Source organism: Platalea leucorodia, assembly GCF_965183815.1.
Source record: "Platalea leucorodia genome assembly, chromosome: 4".
NCBI classification, from domain to species: Eukaryota; Metazoa; Chordata; class Aves; order Pelecaniformes; family Threskiornithidae; genus Platalea; species Platalea leucorodia.
In genome coordinates this window covers 3,837,419-3,860,029 of record NC_138826.1, presented here as the reverse complement: position 1 = coordinate 3,860,029, position 22,611 = coordinate 3,837,419, and the positions used below count along the sequence as shown (strand labels likewise).

At 44.4% G+C, this 22,611-nt stretch overlaps 1 protein-coding gene across 2 annotated transcripts in view; it reads right to left on the bottom strand.

Moving 5' to 3' along the window:
- ADAM12 (ADAM metallopeptidase domain 12) overlaps positions 1-14,139 on the bottom strand; it is a gene marked incomplete at both ends in the record, with an annotated part of 185,819 nt that extends 171,680 nt beyond the window's left edge. For both annotated transcript variants that reach the window (XM_082308395.1, XM_082308396.1), the window contains one exon: positions 14,022-14,139. In XM_082308395.1, coding sequence (XP_082164521.1) covers positions 14,022-14,139 — 118 coding nt within the window. The remainder of the gene's footprint in view (positions 1-14,021) is intronic.
- Positions 14,140-22,611: the final 8,472 nt, after the last annotated feature.

Below are 22,611 nucleotides of genomic sequence, written 5' to 3'. Positions count from 1 at the left end.
GGCCACCGAGCCCGACCGAACAACAGGATGCAGACGGAAAAGATATGGGTAGAGGAAGACTTGAAGTCAGGAGACAAAAAAAAAGAACAAAAACAAAACACAAAACCCATAAGAGAGCCAGGCCAAAAAAACGTAGGCATAGAAATTGAAGTTGCAGTGTGCAGGAAACTTTGAAAAAATGGGACAAACAGATGTGCAGCCCCAGAGCATCCCTGAGTCTGAGCAGCGATGTGGGCTTCTGAGTAGCTACACAGGTGGGACGGCAGCTGGCAACCTCGGAGAGCCTTCGGCACGCACGGCCCTCGCCTCAAAGTTGGAAACGCCAAAGAATTTATCCCAGTGAGGGATACTTCACCCAGTCTCTTGCAAAATGGCTGAACAAAACACAGTCCCAGTTTTCTTCTGTTGGTTTCGGGCCACCCATCTCCAAGCATGAGCACAGCCCTCCCAAAGAGCATCTGAGGAGCACCAGGAAAGGAGCCCGATGGGACAGGACTGGAGATCTGTGCTCACGAGGGGTTTCCATCACCTTGATCACATCCCGTGAGCTCCCAGTGCTGCAGTTCTTCATGCACGCAGACGTGCTGGTATTTCCTCTCTGCCACTCTTCATCTCCTTTACCCATTTTCATTAGGATTTCTTTGAAGCTGGAACCATTAGAGTTGTTTGCATTACATTAATAATGAGGCCTCTTCTCTACAGGGACTCTTGGTATTACAGCAATATAAATAGTGTAATAATTGAAATCAGAGAATTTAAATTTTGGTAATGTGTCATGAGAGGGGAAGAAAATCAGGCCATCTGTATTACCAGAAACTTTTATTAGAGCCAGGTTTCCTATCTTTTGTGTCACATGCACCTACTTACTCACCTACTTATTTTCCATTTCAGTGAAATTCTGTCCAGTTCTTCCTGACGCAAGCTCGTCTCCCACTTTTTCACATGAAAAACTTCACAGTCATGTCTATCTGTTTTCTATTTTCAGCCTGCACTAAAGGTAATGCTTTTGATCCACAAGCAGCCCACAAGCTGATGTAGTGCCCTTTATTCTTTTTTTTTCAGTAATATAAAAGATATTTTGTACAAATAGTGAGATGAGTAGATGTTATCTGTCAGTGACTTTTGTGTGGCTTAAATATTTTTCATCCGCAATGCACTTCGACAACTTTTCTTCTTTGCACAGTATCACACAAGGACTTCTTGGCAAAGAAGTTAAGAATAGTTTTCATCTTTTTGCTTTGTATTTCAGTTCCTCCAAGCTCTGTGCAAAATAAACTCCAAGCCTGTGACGTGACATTTTTGTTTAATGGCCGCTGCCTCCTGAAGAAGCCCAGACACACTTCAGATTTGCATTTACTTAAAATTAATAAGCTTTTAGCCAGGCAGTGCAATTTATTTGTCCTTATGATAAACAAAAAAGGTGAATGCTCTCAACACTGAGCGGGTCTGGATAAAATGGGCTGAAGTGGAAGGAAAAAAATAAAATCCCTCCCCGCAACTGCACACCCCTGCCATCCTGCTAGGGCTGGTTGTGCTTTCCGCTCCCCTGGCACAGCACAGGAGAGAGGAGTCAGACCTGGGGTGGTTTATAGAAACCATCCATCCATTAGCATACCGATTTACAACAAAGCCGATGTATGATGCCGTGCTTCCTTGCCGTTGTGGATGTGCACGTTCTGGGAGTCCCATCTGCGCTTCTTGTCCCACGCACACTAACGTGGTCCCACCAGGGCCCTTGGGCGCCCTTACACCCCCAGCACCCACCGCAGCCCAGCCTGGGGCCATCGGCCTCAGCCCCAGCCATGCCACTGGATGCCCATCTCCAGCCCAGACCGCAGCCCTCTCCCCAGCACACTGTGCCCAGGCATCCTTCATGTCACCCACTGCAGTTACTGTTGAGTTATGAAAATAACAGAAGGGGGGGGGGATAAAAAAAGGCTAAATTAAATTAAAATATATTATTCTTGTGTTACCTTTCATATTACAAATGGGCTCAGAATTGTAAGTCACAGCCTGTCTACTTTTTCCTCTGCAACAAAACCCAATGCACCGAAATAATCTTAGGATAGAAAAGAATAACAGAAGAGAGTAATCTTTCTGCAAACTGAAAACAGCTACTGGCACTGCTCTGTTTCACAGGGCTTTGGCAATGCTGTGGAAGACAGAAAGGGCATACTTTATCCATTTCCCTCCTCATTTTCTTCAGCTTCCTCAGCTTAATTCACAGTCAGCGGGATCCAGGATTCGGATGGGCCGTTTCTGGCTATGGAGGAAGGGCTACATAGGTGGCTGCCTCCTGCACTCACTGGACCGCTGGCAATCAGTTTTGTGGCAGGGTACTGAGGCATCCCCACAGGCTCTGCTGCCAGCCGCCTTCCCCTATAGCCCAGGATACCTTGGGACTGCTCTGTGCCACCAGCCCCAGCGAGCCCGGCAGGAACCCCGACAGAGCCACCCACTGCCGGCAGGGACGCCCATCAGATGGGCTTTATTCCCCCCCCATCGGTTGCTTCTCTCTCATGTCTTATTTGGGACAGTTCTTTTATCACCTCCAGACTCAAAATAGAACTTTTTTATCCAAAATTAATTACCAAGCTCATACACTAAGAGAGGAGGACCAAGTATTTGCCCTTCAAGATGGGGGTGAACTTAGGAAATTTAAGAAGGGGGTGAAACTGGGCAAGGAGCAGAGACTACCCACCAAGCACACTGCCAACCAACCAGGTGAAGGATGGTTTTCACCAAGGTTCAGTAAGAAAATGTATTAGGATCAGTCTTAGTATTTCTATCAGAAACCTTTACGCAATGTGCACAAGCGTCCTCCTGAAATCCAAGTTAGGAGATGACACCTGCATGGAGAAGGACAGGAATACTACAAAAGAATACAATAACTTGGAGGGACGCACTCTTAGGGACTAGCAAATTTTCTGCTCTAAGCGGAAATCTTCAAAGGCAAATGACACAAGACAGACCAGTTCATGCTATTCAGTGTAACATTGATGTCACACGAAGCAAAGACAGCCCTGGAACGATGCATCAGAAGGGGTGTTTCCAGTGAATATCAGATATTGAAGTTACTCCTGAGAGTTACCGATGCAAGAACAGCTGGAACACTATGGGCATTTCTCCTCACCTGCGTTCACAAAAGATTAATTCAGCCTGGAGCTGGTGGATTGGAAAGGCTGCCAGGGTGATCAGGGAAGTGGAAAGACTGAATTACAAGAAGGGAACTAAAAGAATTATTTTGCATAATCTAGAAAACCAAGAATGACAGGACCCATGATTGTCCTTTAGCTTTATAGACCTCTTGGTATTTATCTTGCCAGTGCTGGTATATTTATAGATGGCAAGAGTATAACGTGGCTATACATAAAGTTAGATAGGATTGCAATATAGAACTTTTGAGTGAAGAGGATCACATCCAGCTCTTGTGCATCAAGGGAAAAAAAAAATGAAAAATCAACTTGCTTTAAATGGAAATCGTTAACATTAGGACTCAGACTATATCATGCCAAAAAAAAAAAAAAAAAAAAGTGTCAACTATCCCACTATCTGGCCAAGGAGTTGAGATGTGTGCTTCTAGTCCTGTATTTCACTCCATCTTCCAGCAAAAGCCAAAGCATTACCCAAGCTAAACATTATCCAGGCACAGATCTTGCTGAAACCACCTTCTAGAATGGTACCCATTCTGTTTGAGACAGGAAAAATAATAAACTGTCACTTATTAATATAACAAAAATGTGAATTACAATAATATCCGATAATAAATATGAAAATGCTGCAAAATAAACCAGTACAAAATTCCCAGTGCATAATGGTTAAAGAAAGAAAGCCCAGTAACTTGCATAGGATCAAATAAGCAATAGTTTGCCTTAAAGTCAACTGTCCATCTGCCTTAAATTTTACACTAACCACCAGCTGAAAACAGACACCCTGTCAAAAGACAGGACAAAAATCAGAAACCACCACACTGATAAGGCACTTCCCATTATCCCACTAACAGCACTTACACAGCTTTAAAAAAAGACAGCACGTAACAGGCCAGACCCTGCCCTCATCTGTATGTAACACAAAGGTCTGGGCAAGATTTCACCGTGCATAAAATAAAAAAATCTTATCTCGTGCAGTAAAGTTTTTATTAGTTCAAAATCATAAATTATTTTTCCAACTAACCTTTGCACATCTAAGCAATACATTGATTTTCGCTACAAAATCTAGTAAAATTAGTCCTTTCGTGGCCTGCCTGGAAAATAACTATTTAAAAAAAAAAGAAAAAGGCGGCAAGCCACCTAACTATACACAAAGTTTTAATTGTTTTCTCACTCCTCCCCCCATTCCCAAACCCAAGACCTCAGGCATTTAAGCACAAGTAGCTTTTGAAAACTACAAATTCCATGGATCTTCTCGGGCTTGAATCTTGCCTTTTCCTTCACATTGCAAAATTACGACTCATGTACAAAATTTTTCAAACATCAAAAGTCAGCAAAGGTCTTTGATAAGCCTGAGGACAGGCAACAGCAAGACGTCTCCACACATTTCTGAATTTAATTTTCTGTTCTTTCTGCTTCTAATGAAAAAAGATCCTCTCTGCAGCTTGACAGGTCTGTCAACTTTGAACTGCTCTGTGTACGACTTTGCAGCATGTCCACTTGATCCTTCACACTAAGCAGCTTCACAGGCACTGACTGCTCGGATGAGAAATAGGAGTTTGAGACGCACTGATCCCCTTTAACTAAACAGCATTAAAACCATGCTTTTTAATATTTCAGTTTTATAATTCTAAGAACCATCTCCTGTCATCACTTGTTCTTGCATGAGTTATTCCCTTCCTAAATCTCATTCTGCTGATGAAATAATCTGCGACAGGAAACAGCCCTCCCACCCCGCCCCCACAGAATCCCATAAACTCCATGGAAAAAGTCATGTGTTCAACATTTTAATACGGACATGGGAGTAAAAGCTTAAATTTGAAGGTAACTTGCTGTTCTTCTCCACCAAAGGCTCTGCGGTCAGTGTCACTGCGCGACCAGCTGAACAAACTAATGACACATTTTAGGGCAAAAAATAGAGAGAGAGAGGGGGACAAAAGAAAAATAAAATGTTCATTGTGGAACATACCCCCTAAGCAGTTGGATCATCTTAATCTTCAAGCTTCTGTAATACAACTGTTGGAAGGCTCTAAGTTTGTGCACAATAAAGTGCTTTATTCAGGGAACCATATGACTCCATCAGTCATTCAAGCACATGTTTGGCACAGATTGAAAGTGAAAAGCATAGCTAAGTCAAATATTTCAAAACTGAACTTGTCTTTCTAACACACATGGTTTATATATTGGTGTAATATCTATATAACTTTTCAGTTCTCATATACGGTAATGTCATGGCTAAAGTACAAAATTATGTCTGCTGCACTAGGCAGCATCACGCTTCTTGGGAGTTAACACATGCCAAAAAGTCATTTACTAGAAAATTAAAAGGGAACTATCACACTTGACAGGTCCTCCAGAAAACTGTAAAAATATCTTTTGTTCACTCTAGTTCTTGAATATCTATTTCTCAAATCAGGATGCTACATCATTCTTCACTAGAGAGCTGCGCTGTACCAAATCCAGGACAGCCAGTTCCTTCCTCATCATGCGCCCGCGATCAGTCCCCTCTGTTTGCAGATGAAATATTGCTCATCATACAGAGTTACTCCTGCTGATGCAAATGCGATTAAAGCAATCTTGGGAGAGCACAGTGTGATTAAAGCATAAGTAATGTGAGAAGGATTTGGGCTCTCATTATACAAAATACATATTGAAATGCACTCAAGGAAAGAAGCCAGTATATCTCAATATCCTCCCTGTTCTCGAGAACAAAATGTGACAAGTGGAGTTTTGAGAACAACATTTGCCATTGACTGCAGGAGGGGGCAGGGAGACTGCAGAACATTTCAAATAGTGAAAACCAAGCTTTATTACGTGTATAGAATATACACGTATACTATATTTGGGAAACAGCTGTCCAGCCTCATTTGTGATGTTGTTATGTTTGACTGAAGAATTACTATTCAGGACCAGTCCAAAGACAGAGTTGTCTTTTTCCTAAAGGAGAACATTTCAAAATAAGAGAGGAATAAAGCAGCAAAGCATTGGACCGGAGTGCATTTCGGCACACCGGGTGATGGGTATTTATCAAGAGGTTCCCCCCATGGAAGGGCTCAGTGCTTGGAGTTCACAGAAGTGGGCAAGTTGTAAAGACAAGATTCAAACCCAAAGTAGCTTTGAAAAGTAAGTGACATAAGGGCTTAGGAGAACTTCTGTCCTCTTGCTGCAAATCCTGTTTTAAGCTTGCTTCTTTTCCAAGTCCTGATGCACACCATAGAAATTGGCCCAGTCATTCTTTCTCGTGACAACAAGCAGGACAGGACTAATAACAGGTGAAAAATATCGAGGGTTGCACAATGCCTTTCCCACAGGTATTTCCAGCATGCCATAGTAAAGGATGTCCCATCTTAACTCAGCATCACCCCAGCATCATCCCAGTGTAGGTATTACTGGGCCACATCTGCTTCGTCCTGAGCTGCTGCTCCTTCCCCAAAGGATCCCAGTCCCAGAGATTCTCATTTTGGTTACAGACTCAGCCTCGCACCCCTCAGCATCAGCGAAGCAGCACCTAACAAACGCACTTATTTGAGTAGAGAAACAATAACCTGTGCTTTACAAGCACAGGCACAATTAATCCATAGAGGTCCAACGTCAAAGAAAAAAGTACTGACTATATTCGCTTTTCAGCAATGCGTCCGCATAATTACATGAAAATCCAGATCCAGCGTTCCTCTCCAGCTCCTCCCCTCCAAACCCTCAAGAAAGGCTACTTTCCACTGAATGAAGTGCAAAATTACTCCCCAAAATACAATTTCCTCTCAGTCTTTTAAAAGGTACAGTACAATCCTTTTCTCCAATGATTTACTAGCCTCCCTCACTGAGTACAAGGAATCCTTAGCATAGCTGTACTGAGGGATGTTCCTTCCCGTATACAGTCATCAATGAAAAAAACCTATTGAGTGGGAGTTTGAGTTGTGCTCGTCACATGCACACAAATCATTCATTCAGATGTTCTCTGGGAAATCACGCTGAAAACACAGCAAATCCAGCTGAAGCAAATTTCAGTATTAATTTAGGTAAATGTGCATGGGAAATGATTTGTGGTTCTTTCCCAAGTCTAGCAAATGAGCTACTGGGCTGGGGAGTTAATATCCATCATGCGGCTTTGTTTGTATGGGGAATACCTGCTACTCGCATTACACAACAGCAGAAAAAGAAAAATTAACTGCACCTGTACTAACATAAGCTGTCACTGAAGTCTGTCTTCCTATTTTCTGAAACATGAATGAACAGAAAACTTAGAGTTACTTAATGTTCTTGACCTATCCTGCTCAGGTTTATGTGTGCGACCTTGCAACAAATGTCACCATAAGCACTGGATCAGTCCATAGCTCCTGACTTTCACAGACTTCTTCAGGAGATGAGCTACAGCAGTAATGAACATTTATTTTTATTGTTTCCTAAGGGCAGGGAGAAGACCCAGGATATCGTCCCAGGTCACTAACACGGCTTTGTTCATCTAACCTACACAACCGCTGATCCTGTCAAGCAGACTTTAAATGAAGAGCACAGAACATCAGCACCAGGTTGCACAAAGGAGCCAGATCCATGGAGGTGAGACAATTTATCCCAACCGAGGATCAGATGCCCAGACAAGGAACGCACACAACACAAACTAAATAGACAAGCTCCTTCTTTCTAAAGTGTGAAGATTTCTTCTGCAACGACCCTGCACTCTCACCTCAACCACAAGTGGTTACACAAAATGTCTCTTCAGCGGGGCACATTTTGCTCACTAAGAGGCAATAGATGAAGAACTAAATACTACTTCCCTTGGAATGCTTACCTCATGCTTTAAAATCCGTGGCAGAATGCAAGAGCGGTTTTTAATCTGGATACAGTTTTATGACCTCCAATTCAAGAATGAACGTGGATCAGAAGTGAGATGCTGTATCCTTCCCTGTAAGCTCCAGAGGCCACATTTTACTCTCAGCTGTCACCGCAGTGCTCTCAATGGCAGAAAAGGAATGCGGTAGAGACTTAAATAATCTGGACTGAATAGTTGTCCTCCTCGTGTCTTCTAACCTTGAAGTAACAGAGGATCTTCAGCACACTACCATCACTGCATACAGACAGCGCTACTAAATAAGGATACTGGCAAAGCTCAGACCCATGCGTGGTCAGCCCCATATGCTCACCTTATTAAATGTAGCATTATGACAAAAAGTCCAGATTTTTCTTTTTTTTTTTTTTTACATGACTATATCAAAACAAAATCGCATAAACGCTTGGATTCAGTGCAGTTTACATTTCAATATATTCTTTCAAAGGTAAGCAGTCACACATAAGGTTATTTCTTGCCTGATCAGCTGTTTTCAGAATTAGAAAATATTAAATAGAAGCAAGAAAACAGCAAACTTTCGCCATTGTCAGAAGAAGGTTTTTCACTTAATGTATATGACATACATTATTAGACTGTATTTGTAGGGACTGACATGGTTCCTCTTAACAAATACCTCAGAATAAACTACTGTGCTGGTTTTGGCTGGGATAGAGTTAATTTTCTCCATAGTAGCTAGCATGGGGCTACGTTTTGGATTTGTGCTGGAAACAGTGTTGATAACACAGGGATGCTTTCACTATTGCTGAGCAGTGCTTGCACAGAGTCAAGGCCTTTTCTGCCTCTCCCCCCACCCCAGCAGCGAGCAGGCTGGGGGGCACAAGGAGCTGGGAGGGGACACGGCCGGGACAGCTGACCCCAGATGACCAAAGGGATATCCCATACTGTATGACGTCATGCTCGGCAAATAAACTGGGGGAAGAAGAAGGAAGGGGGGGACGTTCGGAGTGATGGCATTTGTCTTCCCAAGTCACCGTTACACGTGATGGAGCCCTGCTCTCCTGGAGATGGCTGAGCACCCGCCTGCCCATGGGAAGGAGTGAATCAACTCCTTGTTTTGCTGTGCTTGTGCACGCGGCTTTTGCTTTACCTACTAAATTGTCTTTATCTCAGCCCACGAGTTTTCTGACTTTTACCCTTCCGATTCTCACCCCCATCCCACCGGGGGGGAGTGAGCAAGCGGCTGCGTGGGGCTTAGTTGCAGGCTGGGGTTAAACCACGACAACTAGTTAAAGATTCTTTTGTGCCAAATCCTGCATCCAGCTTTTTATGCCTTGCCGTGTATTATCCAGCATGGTTAACAGGCCATGAAACATTTCACTTCTTGCCTTATTAGATCATATATTTTGGACAAGAAAGAATGTGTTCATCTAATCAACGGTTTCGTCATGTTGACCTTGTGAATGAACAACCCCCTGCCGCCCTGATCTACCAAATATTTCTTATCCTTGCTCCAAGTCATGGAAAGCAGCAAATTCATTTATATGGGGTGTAAAAAATTAATGATACAACATGAAGTGATTTTTACAGAGGAGTCAGCATTTCTGATTAGATCATGCAGTTAATTAAGTCACTTTCTGAAACACCGATGCCAACATCACGCTAGATATCAATGTAGTCTCAAACTCTTACGTGACACTAAAAAGAGAAGGGTCAACATCCTGGAGCAGGGGTCTCCCAAAAATCAATACCTTTTCTCAGTTAGTGTGAGCCTTTTCTCAAAAGATAAAAATTTAATGCAATTGAAGCACTTTGCTCTGTGTTAGCCAGAAACAAAAGGGATTGCCCTTTTGGACTGCACTGTCCTACCAAGAATCAGCTGCAACCTGCTAACAGACTTACTCAAGCCATGGATTTTTAATTTTGTTTGTCATAGATTTGCCCTGAAGACTCAGCAGGGCCTAAGTGAAGCATCTACAGGAGTGATTTAGGCCTTTAGTACTATAAAATTTTGGAGAAGATGCGCTTTTGTCCTAGGAGTAACCTGAAGAGCTACTTGAAATGCAAGCACAATGTGCATACAACATGAAGAGCAAAATCTGAGATGATGTCGAGTAAAACACAAGAACTTGTCGAGGAAAAAAAGCCATCAAAGGGATTAAATAAAAAAATATCTCCGATATGAATAGCATGAAGGGCCTGGCATCCTAAGCAGGACTGGATGCTGCATGAGATGCAGAGCTGGAGGAAGCCTGCTGGTGTAGCAGAGCCTGGCCATGTGAATGTAACAGTAGTTCAGACCTAATGGTAGACACCATAGAAACGTCGCTTCTTGGTTTACAACAACTTTCACAGCAAAAGTCGAGACAAAACCCAGCCCACCAGCGTCCAAAAGTCAGAGTGTTGGACGGGAGGCTTGGCAGCACGGCCAGCAGAAGCTGGGCTGTTAAAACGCCCTGGCCACGCACGCGCGGGCTGCTCCGCCACCCCGCGCTGGCCGTGTCCTGCTGCCCGCCTGGCAAACGGGGCTCGCTGCTCGCCATTCGCATGCAGCACCGCAGCCCTGGAGCGCGAACGGTACTGCCCAAAAGGGTGCACATGAATACTAATAAAATGAAGCCCAGCTGGACTCCTTGGACAATTTGCACTGGCAACGTGAGATATGTTAGAAACATAGGGACCGCTAGTGATAAATCTGTCAGGATTAGGATATGCGAGGTCTGAACAAGGCTGGTGGAGGACTAAATAAGCCTTTACACGAATTCAGCCTTTTTAAAACAATTTCATGATCAATAGCATCGGCAGCAGCGGACAGCCCGAGTGGAAGTAACAGATAAACACAGCCCTGATCCACTGCAGTCACTCGTGTCATTTGAAAAGTGCCACCAGGGCAGCCTCTGTACTGCGAGCAGGATGAAAAGCCACCCAAAACGTAGCCTGTCAATCATTAGGTCAAGGATGCTCTTTATGGCTGGATGGAGACCTTTCCAAAAATCTCAAGGAAAGCAAGAGATGAGAAGCTCAAGCAAACACCAGCGAACAACCCAGCAGCTCCCTGGCGAGCAGGAGAGTTAACGATGCGAACGTGATTTGAAGAGTGGGCATATTATCCTCAGCTGGTGTACTCTGGCATGGATCTGTGGAGCCCATGGACAGTGACAGCTCATGCCAGGCTGTCTGCAGGGGACCTGATAGGGATAATCGTCAGACAAGAAGGTGATTATACACAGACCGTAAATATCTGCCACAAACGCTGGAACAGTTTGAAAGAAGACAGCATTTGAAAGTCAGCTCTAAAACACGGTGTTGGAGAGATCAGTTCTAAAGCGAGACACAAGGAAAGATTTCTTCTGCTGTAATTTATTTCCATTACAGCCAATGCAGTTGCAACCAGTAACAAACATAAAATCTGACAGAAAGTTACTTTAATTGAAGGTAAAGAATTTCGACCGCAATTTTAGGATTTTCATTTTTCCGCTGTTCTTCCAGCTAACACCCAATATCCAAAAAGATTTAAGAGTTTACACACACGGTAATTTGGAGTTTACCTTTATAGGCCACCCCTTTCATTGTCTGCCCTGCAGATACAGGAAGGCCTTGACTCTGCAAAAAGCCTATACAGATGTAGATTTTAAGGCATTTGACTAAATCTGTAAGATCAGACCTTATCCTACTAGGTATTATCCTCCACCAGGAGAGCAAAGCTAATTTTGCTTTGCTGAGGCTGGTACTTCAGTTAGTTTTCCTTTTTGCCCATGAGGTCCTTCAGCCAGCAACCAAGAGCTAGCAATACTGAAAACTGGAAAAGGCAATTGTAAAACCATAAAAATTGGAAAGGAAACTAAAAGTGAGCGGCAAGGCTGCTTTTAAGTCATCTAGCTCATAACCGGATAATTTCTGTTTAATATTAGAGTTGTTACTAGGGCAGTCCCACATTATGCATGTCTCTTGCCACATTTCAAAACCAGTTTTCAAAGCATATCGTAACTTAAACTTCTGCCTTAATCACTAAGCACGTGTTTATGTAAAAATTAGCATGTCCTGGCAGCACCTCAAATCCCTAACACGGGCCCAGAGCAGTCGCAGCAGTAAAACCAGCTGAGGTAGAAGTTGCAAAGCTTCAAAACGCCCGGTGGAGACGCGTGCCAGCACAGCTAAGAGGACTTTTCGTCACCGGGCAGCTTCGCCGGGTCTCGAAGCACGTGGCTGTAACTTTCAGCACCTCTGCGACCAAGAAAGCAGCACATACTCTGGCAAAGCTAAAGCTGTTCTCTACTTCACAGGAAAAAAAAGGAATTAAAGGAGAGGATGCTCGCTGAGCACACCGGCTGCAGATGCAAAAGAGCGAGTTATAGACACGTTGCGGAAAGAAGAGGAGTAGGAAAGACGTAGCAAGGTAAACCCGAAATCCAGCTGAACTGCAAGGGTCGGCAAGCACTGCTGTTGCTGAAGCTTAGACATCTAAAGATGGGCACCATAAAGATGAGCAGCTGACACAAACTTTACAGAGAGCTTAATTCATCAGTGCAAATGTAACCTTAGAGCTTCAGCTTGGCTCTTCGGGAATCCCAAAACACAGGCAACGGGATTTCCAGCCCTGCTTACCATTCCGCTCTCTCATCTGTATGCTAGATCTAAGTCACCTAGAGTTTGCCCTCTTATTTTATTGTAGGGACAACTACTTTGAGGTATGTTCATTTCTTCATTGCTATCATATGTGAATGCTTGAAGCATCTTCCCTCAGACTTTCCTGGATGTGTAGCCAAGTTTACCCCCTGTCCTCGCGCACCTCCGAAGCGTGGAGGGGCCTGGCCAGGCGGAGTGGCTCCCACGCTCACAGAAGGGGTACGTGCTGCCTCCGCCCCACCGAACCCACCCTCCACCCACGCAAAGGGAACAGCCACAGGGGAACCGGGGACCTCTTTCTCCTCATCTACCTGAGCACTTCTGCAGCCTGTATCCCCAATATGCTGATTTGGTATGACTACAAATGTTGATGAAGAGAAATTAAGACCCCTCACAAAGGCAAAGAAAACCTTCAACTCCTGTTAATTCATTAACATAAATCCTAGGTGCTCGATTAAACGCAACAAATCTCCCTGTCTACACTAGGATTTCAATGTGCTGGCTAACACGATAAAGTCTATCTCAATCTTTTTCTTAGCAAGTCCAGAGCCAAAGTCCCAGTGAAAGTCACTGTGCATAAATGTAGAGACAAGCAAACATTTACAAAGTTTAAAGTTACAACGCAAAAAGGACCCGAGACAAGAGTTTGTAGTAACACATAGGGACACACGCGCCCTTCAGCGCTGTTACATATATTTATACAAGAGAATCTCCCTTCCTCTCTCACATAAAATATGCATTGTCAGCTGCTGCTTAATGAAGAGGACAGGGCCTGGGCCCTCCGGTGATTCCTGAGTAAGCCCCAGACTTGCTGTACAAAGAGACAAGTCACTTTTTCTAGGCTGTTCCCCATCTGTAACGCGGCTAGCACGGAGCCAGTACTGCAAAACATCTCCAAAACTGAAGGCACCCATCCCCGACTTGTGCTCACTTTGAATGAGCACAGTAGCGAGTAAACTTTTACCCAGCGAGGACGCTTTTCACCACCAGCATTTGGCTTTTTCAGGCAATTCTTCCCGGCTGGGAACAAGCGTCCGAGCCCTGACAACACTCTCAAACCCCGAATTCAGCCCCGGGCGGCTGTTTGCAGGGCACCCTCAGGGGATAACTGCTCCCCGGGCCAGCGGGGACCCCCGGGGGCAGCCCCCCCCCAGGGGCAGGTTTGCCCGGGAAGGGCTTGGAAGCCCTCCCTCCGCGCAGCGGAGCGGGAGTTCCGCGGGTCTCGGGCCGGGACCTGCCCCCGCCGCCCCTTCCCGCGGCGCGGCGCGGGGAGCCCGGGAGCAGCGCAAGAAGCGCGGCGGGGGGCGCAAAATCAGCGCCGGCAGCGGCCGGGGGAAGCGGCCCCCGCGCAGCCCAGTGCCCTTACTTCGTTAAAGTCATTTCTCTGTTGCTTGTCCCCTTAAAACGGAGCGTAGGGTGAGGAAGTATTTCGGAAAAAAATATATCGCAATATATCGTGAACTTACCTTGAGCTCTGGGTGATGCTAAAAAGAGCCAGCTGAGGCTCAGCAGCAGCATGGAAATCTGGGCTGGGGGGTGCGGAGGAGGGAAGCGCTGCTGCTCTGCATGGAGACGCTTTGACATCTTAGCCCAGACTGAGGGAGACAAACTTTCATCAGCTGGGGCTGGAGAGCAGCACCATAATATACAGTTACAGAGAGGAGCGAGCTGGGACTCAGGATGTGAGAGATTTCCTGCATGCAGTTAACTCCAAAACCCCTCCTGCTCCTGCATGAGCTGCTGATGAGTTGGGCTCTGCTTTCTTAGGGGGGGGAAAAAAAAAAAAAAAAAAAAGTTGTTTTCTTTTTTTTTTTAAAGACGTTTGGGGCTTTATTTTTTTTTATTTTTTTTTTTTTTGGCAAGGAGAATCCTGTTGACCGTTGCAATAAGGGAGCAGCCCGGCCGCGCTGGCTTGCACCGCGCTGCTTTACCATGGAACAAATGAGCCGCCCCTCCGCGGGGTCCTAGCGCCCGCCGCCGCGCAGGCAGCGCCGAGCACCGCGCGGGTCGGGGGGGGGGGCTCTGGGGTCCCCCCTGCCCCCGCAGCGGCTCCCTCCCCGCCCCCACCCCCCGCTGCCAAGGTTTCCCCATTTCTGCTGCACACACAGCCCTGGCTGCTTCCTCTGGAAAGTCATCTGCATACGTTAGAGCTCGGGGATTATTTATTGGTTTCATAATTATTTCAGAGTTGTTTCTGGTGCCTCCGACTTTTTTTTTTTTTTTTAAAGAAAAAAACCCAACACACCCACAGAGTTGCCAGATGCATTTTTCAAAATCTTCCTCGTTCAAATTATTATTACTGACTGTCTGGGAGAATAACCAAATACAGATTATCTACTCCTTAACGTACCACCAAAATACATATAATGCCCACATGTTGCGCAGAATGCTGCAGAGCAGTAGAAAGAAAGATCCTAATCCTGTAAATCCTCACAGAATTTTATTGTGCAGTTTTAATTTATTAAGATTCTTCCCAAAGGTCACTCTTTGGATATTGATACTTAATTCTGCAGATTGTCCCCATGTTCCTTGTGCATGAAACAGTTGGCAAAACTGACCTAATATGTGTCTGTACATCAGAAGGCACAGCGGCCATGCAGTCCCACTTCTGATTCCAAAACCTGATTGTGGAACCACGGATTTGGGTCTGTTCTGGAGCAGAGGCTGGTAGCTATCCGGACTGTGCCTTTCCCCAGCTCAGAGGTTACATGAGCCAGCAGGAACTCAATGGGTGCAAAATGCTACGGTTCCCAAGCTGGAGCCCTGCACCACGCCTGCTTCGTGCCCTTGAGAGCATCTCTGAACTGCCCGGGGGACACTCACATCCCCAGGCTAACAGTGGTAATGTCAGGTCATCTCAGCACAAATAAACCTGGAAAAGAGCTGGGATCATCAAGCATATGCAGAAAGGCCTCTTAGCTGCTTTTCTTCATGGTTAAAAAGTGCATTTTCTCCCCTTAGCTCTCCACCCAAAACTAGACCCATGGACTCACCTCCAGTTGCTCTGAATTTTGAACTCTGTCTACATTTACCCCTCAAGTCTCACCTCAGCAGCACACATATGCTCACGTCATGCCCCTTCCCAGGAAACCCCTTTCCTTGCGAGCAGTCAGGAATTATCCTATGTGTAGCTTTGAATACACAAATGCTAATTTTTCCCTACTCATCCATTATCAATTACATTTTAACAGCTATAGTCAGCAACATTTCATCCCTTAAAATATAAACTAACGAGCTCTATCGACTCTCTCATTAAGGACATACGTGCTCCACACAGCACATTGATTAAGAATGTTAAAATTAAAACAGACGATTCATTCGTGGAAGGCCACCATAACCATGCCATGTAAGCATTTTTATTCTTTGAAGGTATTTTTGCCAGTAAAAAAATCAGTCAAAGGAACTAAAGACTTCTAAATAGAGTTTTGGTAATCCCACATGGCTTTTCACTTAAACAGTAGTATTTTTATTTTGAGTAACAATATTCGCTAATGGAGAATGTGGAGCCGATTGTATCTTGGTCATTCACTAGCATGAATGAACTAGATATTATCAGAGTTCCCCCTCCTCCCCCCAGGCTTAACCAGAAAGGAACACTTGCATTTTACCGCACTAATTTTATGGGCTTGAAGTTGATAAATAGATAGTTTGTCACGATAGAGCCCCAAATATTTTATTAATGACATCCACATAAGAATGCTACTGAATTACAGTTACCTCTGGCTCTGGAGAACAACAGTACTGTTTCACAGCAGTTTCAAAACTCTTTTGGAAAAAAAAAACCCAACAACTCAGGGAAAAGGGAAGTTAATCTGAAGTGCCCCTGCTTCACCATCACGTGCATAAGAGAGGCCAAACCTTGACTTTTAATTTCTCGTGTCAAACAACCTCCCACAATTAGTTTTACGAGGCTTGGTTTATCCACTTCAGAAGAACAAGGCTGAGCTTCCCTGCAGGAAATGAAAATTGCATCCAGGTTGTGTGGCTGCTTCAAAGGGGGCCACAATCCCGATTCTCCAGGTTACTCCCGCGGGCGATGGCTCTCCATCCATCCTTCCCAGCTTTGTTCTTTGGCACTGTCAGGGGAAGAGGGATGGGGGCAGGGGGTGGTGTGTGGAGGTGCCTCACTGCTTCTGGGGTCTTCTTTGCCTTTCTATCTTTTGCTACTGCTTCGTTAGGCTTCCCCCTCCCCTCCAGTTTTGTCCTCCTTATCTTCCTTACTGTATGTATTTAGTTTTTCTTTACTTCAACCACAAGTTGCTTTTCTTTCCAAAGTGTGCACTCTGCTCTATGGTAGTTTAGGGCTATCCTGCAATAGAAACAGCGTATGAACAGCTAAGTAGTCTTTTTGCTCTTTATCTCCTTGGGAAAGAGCAACCTAACACCTTCCTATTTCTTCTCTATTACTATAGGCAGAGGGTGGCATGTGCTGGTAGCTCGGTTTGCACTCAGCTTTAAGCCTCAGCCTCCGCTCTGCAGGAGAAGCGAGGCAGCCACTAGCTACAAACCGACGAGCCCAGATCCCCCAGTGCTGTAGCGTCTCTGGACTTTGAAATGTGTGGATGAAATATCTCACCCCGCGGCTGTGGGTCACCTGTGGCTAGAGGAAAGACCGAGGAATGAAGTGACAAGGATCTCTGCGGTCCTATCAGGACCCTCTTCAGGCATGTCTTTCAGCTGCATCGCCCCCGCTTCCCCTCGACGTGGTTTGGAACCATTTCACACGCCTCTTTCGGCAGGGTAGTGTGAGAATTGGTAATGCTGCCAGGGTGCTCAGGAATGTCCCCTGCGTTAATCCTTCCCTCTTGTCATTCACGAAGCAGGGCTACAGCTACGCCTCCTTTTCGCTCCAGCTCTCACACCTGGCTCTGGCTTGTGTCACTGTGTCACTTTAACAGGTCAAGCTGAAGTAGCTTAACTTCCAGTTTGCATTTACATACGAAAATCATTTGACATCGCACTCGCGATTTTTTTAACAGTTAATATTTGACTGTATGACAATACAGGCGGTTGGCTTGGACTCTGGTTATCAAATTACTAATTCATGCAGGAGCTTTAGTTCACGTGGCACTGAAAAGGTCAATTCAGAAGAGAGCAATATGGAAGAGACCAGTGTGGAATAACTTACCTGGAAGCAGGCATAACATATGGGTTAGTACAGACACTGGAAAGAAGGAGGATGCACTGGGGGAAACATCAACTTCCATTAGTTTCCCCATGGTTAGGAAGAGGAGTTACTCTGTATGCTTTCATGACATTAGATGGAAGGCACTGTAACGAACTATATGGCAGATGGATTATGGTATGCTATAGGGTATGGAGTACAAGGAAAAGGGGAAGGAAAAGGGAAAAGGGAAAAAGAGAAAAGGAAAAGGAAAAGGAAAAGGAAAAGGAAAAGAGGAAAAGGAAAAGGAAAAGGAAAAGGAAAAGGAAAAGGAAAAGGAAAAGGAAAAGGAAAAGGAAAAGGAAAAGGAAAAGGAAAGCTATGTCTGTTACTCTTCTCTGCTAGAGCAGGAATTGCATCTCTGCATTACAGCCTGAGTTAAATGAAGAGAGGATAAACCACCTCAGATAATTGAAGAATTTTGATAGAAGAGGTTCTGGTGGGGAGAAAGCACCTCTGTAACACTGCTCTCACATCTTCCCAGATCAGCCGTGATCTCCTTTTGGATATCCAGGAAACCTCACTGTAATCACAGCATCGAGTATTATCCAGAAATCCAAGTCCTTTTATTCCCATATGTGCCAAAATGCACAAAAACTTGTCTGGGCTTAGCTACAGGGATCTACAGTTTTGGGGCCTCCAGGCTGAAGTTTTTGCTTCTTAGAGTAAACAAAACAAAACAAAAAAGCTTTTCCCTTTGAAATCTGTGTGTCCCCTAGCCAGCTGCTGAGACTTTGTGTCTCCAGTCCTCCCTCACTTCATTAACTCTCTGCAAAATCAAGATCCTGCTGAATTGCGACTGCAGTGGCAGATTACAGTCCTCTATAATTAACAGGCATAGATATAGCATAATCCAGCGTGACCTTTAGCCACAGAGCTTTGCTATAGACCTCTGTCACAACATTCAGACATAAAATAGCATGCTCTTGAGAATAGCATCCATCAGCTCTGCACACTGAAATAAAATACTGGCTGTAAATATTGTTTATTGCACACACTCGAGAGAAGTTGCGTTCTATAGGTTTCCCAGTCTACGAGGGTAAGTTTCCATCCTCCGTATCGTTAGCGTGCGTGCACTCCAGCATGCCTTGCTGAGCCAGCATGCTGTCCTGAGCAGCACAGTGAGCTTGAACCAAGTCGTTAAGCCCATGAAATGCAATGCAAGGTCAGCAATCTTACCTTTCTGTTATCAATAAACATATTCCTACCTTCCCATCCACTCCCCTTGCAGCTCCCTACTTTGGTTATGACCTTTTTCTTTTCCTGTCCTAAAGGTACCATAACGTCGAATTCATCTGACATTTCTGCCCCGAAGCTTTGAACTTGCCGGTGGAGCTGGGAGCAGTAAGCAGAGGGCAAATGGGCCAGTGCCTTGCTGCAGCCAGACTTCGCGTCTCCCCTCTGCCAGCCACGAGGCCGTGGTCTGCCTGGTTGTCCGAGTCGATGGACTCCCGGTGCCCAGCTGGTGCCCCATGAGTTTCAACATAGCTCAGTTTAATTACAGGGATAGATTTCTCCTGACTTCGAGAACCAAGGATTTACTCAGTTTCTCCCTTGTTGCACACATGCAAGGGACACGCTTATGAAGCTGGGTTTTTATTGCGTGGAGACTGTTTCTGAGACCTACCTGTGAGCTATTTGAAGTAACATCGTCCTTTGTACTTGTACAGAACCTTGAACCGCTACAGCCGATCAACAGGATATAACACTGAATTAATTTTATCATGGATTGCAGAAGCCCAAGAGTGAAATGTTTCTAGATACCTTTTTTTTGATAGAGAAGAAACTAAACCAACCCCTACCTTGTTTGAATGACAAAGCGTTATAACATTATATTCAAATATAAGTAAAATTGACACAGCCATCCTGAAGTTATTTATACATTTAATAAATGAGATGCGATATTTTTAGTCTGTCTCAGGCATAAAACATAATCTGAGGGAGATTCCATTAAGCTGTGTTTGGAGAACACTGCCTGCTAGCATCATTTCTATCTGGAAGAAGGGTAGCAGGGCTGCCCTTGGTGAGTGGTACCTGCTCATCACATTCCTCTCCCCCAGTTTGTCCTACCCCTCCACTGCAACATCATGTTGGAAAACAGCTCCTTTCCTCTAACAAAGCAGGGGAGTAAGCTCTGCTTTAATGCTGATTAAGCTCTATATACTACTTTATAGGGAAACTACACAGAGACTGTTGCAGGCTGCTGTAACAGGGCCAAGGGTGAAAAAGCCAAGAGGAGCTCAAGCAAGAGCAAACAAAGAAACCCACCGCTCTGAGGATACAGGACCTTAACAACAACAACAGCAACCCCCTAAATTCTTCAGCAGTTAAAACACAAAACCCCAAACCCCACACAGTCCCTAGTTACATTTTTTTCCTGTAGCATAAGCCCTCGGTCTTGCAAACACAGAGGTCTGGACGAGCACCGCCATCGCCCCGCAGCTGAGCCTCCCTTGGGGCACCCTCCCTGCCTTGGGGTACCCTCCCCGCCTAGGGGCACCCCTGTGGGCCCCAGCACCCTGTCCCAACAGCCTCAACATCCCGGGGGATGGAGGGCTCAGCTCCCAGCTTCACCCCGCACCCAATTAGCCATTGAGGTTTTCCTTTTCCAGCCTTTCTCCAGGAAAAGGAAAAAGCCACGCTAGTTAAACTTTCTTCTGTTGTAATAACACATGACCAAATACTTATCTTCATCAATAATAAATAAATAATAACTAACTAAATAAATAAACAACCTTCTTCAGCATGCCTGCACGGCCCTAAAACTCCACTTTTCATCCTGGTGCTGCCATTTTCTTACTCAAACCTGTTGCAGTAACCGCTGACCCCCGCTCTCCCTTGCAGTGCACAGCGAGGACCCGTGGCACACCAGCTCGGTTAATGCTACCAGACAGGAATTAATACTCTGCAAAAATTGAAAAATAAAAGGTTGCGCTCTCTTCCCATTTGGTGTGCTGCTGTTGATCAACCCCTATTTACTGTAGTGAGGAGGAAATTCTGCCACGTCAGAAGAAGAACCAAGCTTTTTCTGCCCAACAGCCTGTTACAGAAAAGTCCTGAAAATGTCCAAACCAGAGTAATTTGGGCCTATGTTCTGGACATCCTTTATCCTCTCCCTGAGGACCTGAATAGCTCCTTATTTTTCAGATCACCTGAATAGATCCTTATTTTTCTGTGGTAGAAGAAACATCATTTTAAGCTTTCCTACTAATTTCAATACTCATTCTGAGAAGTTATGATTCTCCAGCAGGATCCTTATATCAGACAGAACATTTCTGAGAGCATGGCAGGAAGGTTTCCTGTGCTAAAATCTCTTTAAATACGACAAATAACCCATTAAATATGTTTTTTTTTTTACTTCAGACCAGACATTGAGAATAAGCACTTTGATCTGTTGCTACAAATTTCACTGTCTCCCTGAAAACAAAAGAAAGAAAAAAACCCACAAGTTTTTACATGTCTCACAAGAGGACAGTATTCAACTCAGACCAAAAATTATGAAGTAATATATTTTTAACATTCCTGTCTAGCCCTCTGCAAACCACAAAACAATGCAACATCCATCATCATAAATGGTGGGACAGTAAATTAGGAAGACAGCATATTTTGGGGTTTTTTAAAGAAAAATAAATATTCCTAATGGGAAATTTGAGAGAAATCATTAAAAAGTACTGTGGTATACATCATAGGAGAAAGACATCGATTAGGTCTTAATCTCATATTATTTATGAAAGGAAGAGTGAAACAGAGCTTCTTTTATTATGGGCATTTTCTGATTGTTAGATTCTGTTGCAAAACTTTCATTTGCTTTGGGTCACAAACACAGCAAGTGAAACCTCCCAAAACTAAAACAAATAGAAGTAAAATGTTGGTTTTGTAACATCAGCTAATAGTATTAGATAGAACAGTCAGCCCATAATTATATATCTTTCATGCAGCTTAACTTATACCATTACATAATTAAATTTAGACCAATGAGCCCTCAAAGTTATATTTTTACATAATAACAAACACAAAAATTATATATGTGCTCCCAGTAGCATTACAAGTTAAGTATATATTTGGCGACACTTTACAGTAAGTGGGTATTCATTACTAATTCCTCTGGTATTCATTGTAACAACATTAGTCACGAAGAACTAACGTGGATATAGTGTTTGAGCACTGGTTTCTTTCTCTATAAATCGGCAGCGTAGAATACAGCGGTAATTCCCTTTCCCTGACATCACTGCGATGCTGTTGAAGACCACACCGCTGTCATTCAAAATACGCTGCGTTATTGTCATTGAGGGCGATGCATCCCGCCGCCCTGGCCGGGCAGCCCTCAGGCGGCTGCACCATGCATCCAGCCCGTTATTTATCCGTGGAGAAGAGCATTGCCCTTTCCTCATTATTTCTTCCCCAAATCATGGCACGTGTCCATCTCTCGCCTATCTCCCTGCCTCCTTCTGCAGTGACACAATTTCAGAGGACAACCCAGTTACAAAACCAGACTTCTGTCCTGAATATGTTTTTTTTTTTTTTTATTAAACTCCCTGTCCACAATTATATATTACAATTTATTAAAATGATTGCCGAGGGACCTTTCTTTCAGACACCATTATCAGGCAATCTGATTAGTCCAAGTTCAGACTGGACACCATTCCCATGGCCACCTTTTGGTCACGATCTTTATTAACTTTCCCCACGTCACCCCAGAAGGGGACACAAAGTCCTCATTTACTTTAGGGAACAAAAAGTTACAAAAAAAGCACAGAAACATGAAAAAAAAAATCGAAGTCTCCCCATTCTTCAGGCATAACTTCAAGAGCTGCAAGAGCACATTAAGTGGTGTATTAACAGATGAAGAAGATGAAGCCCAAATGGTTTCAAAAGAGTCTTTGCCATTTTCT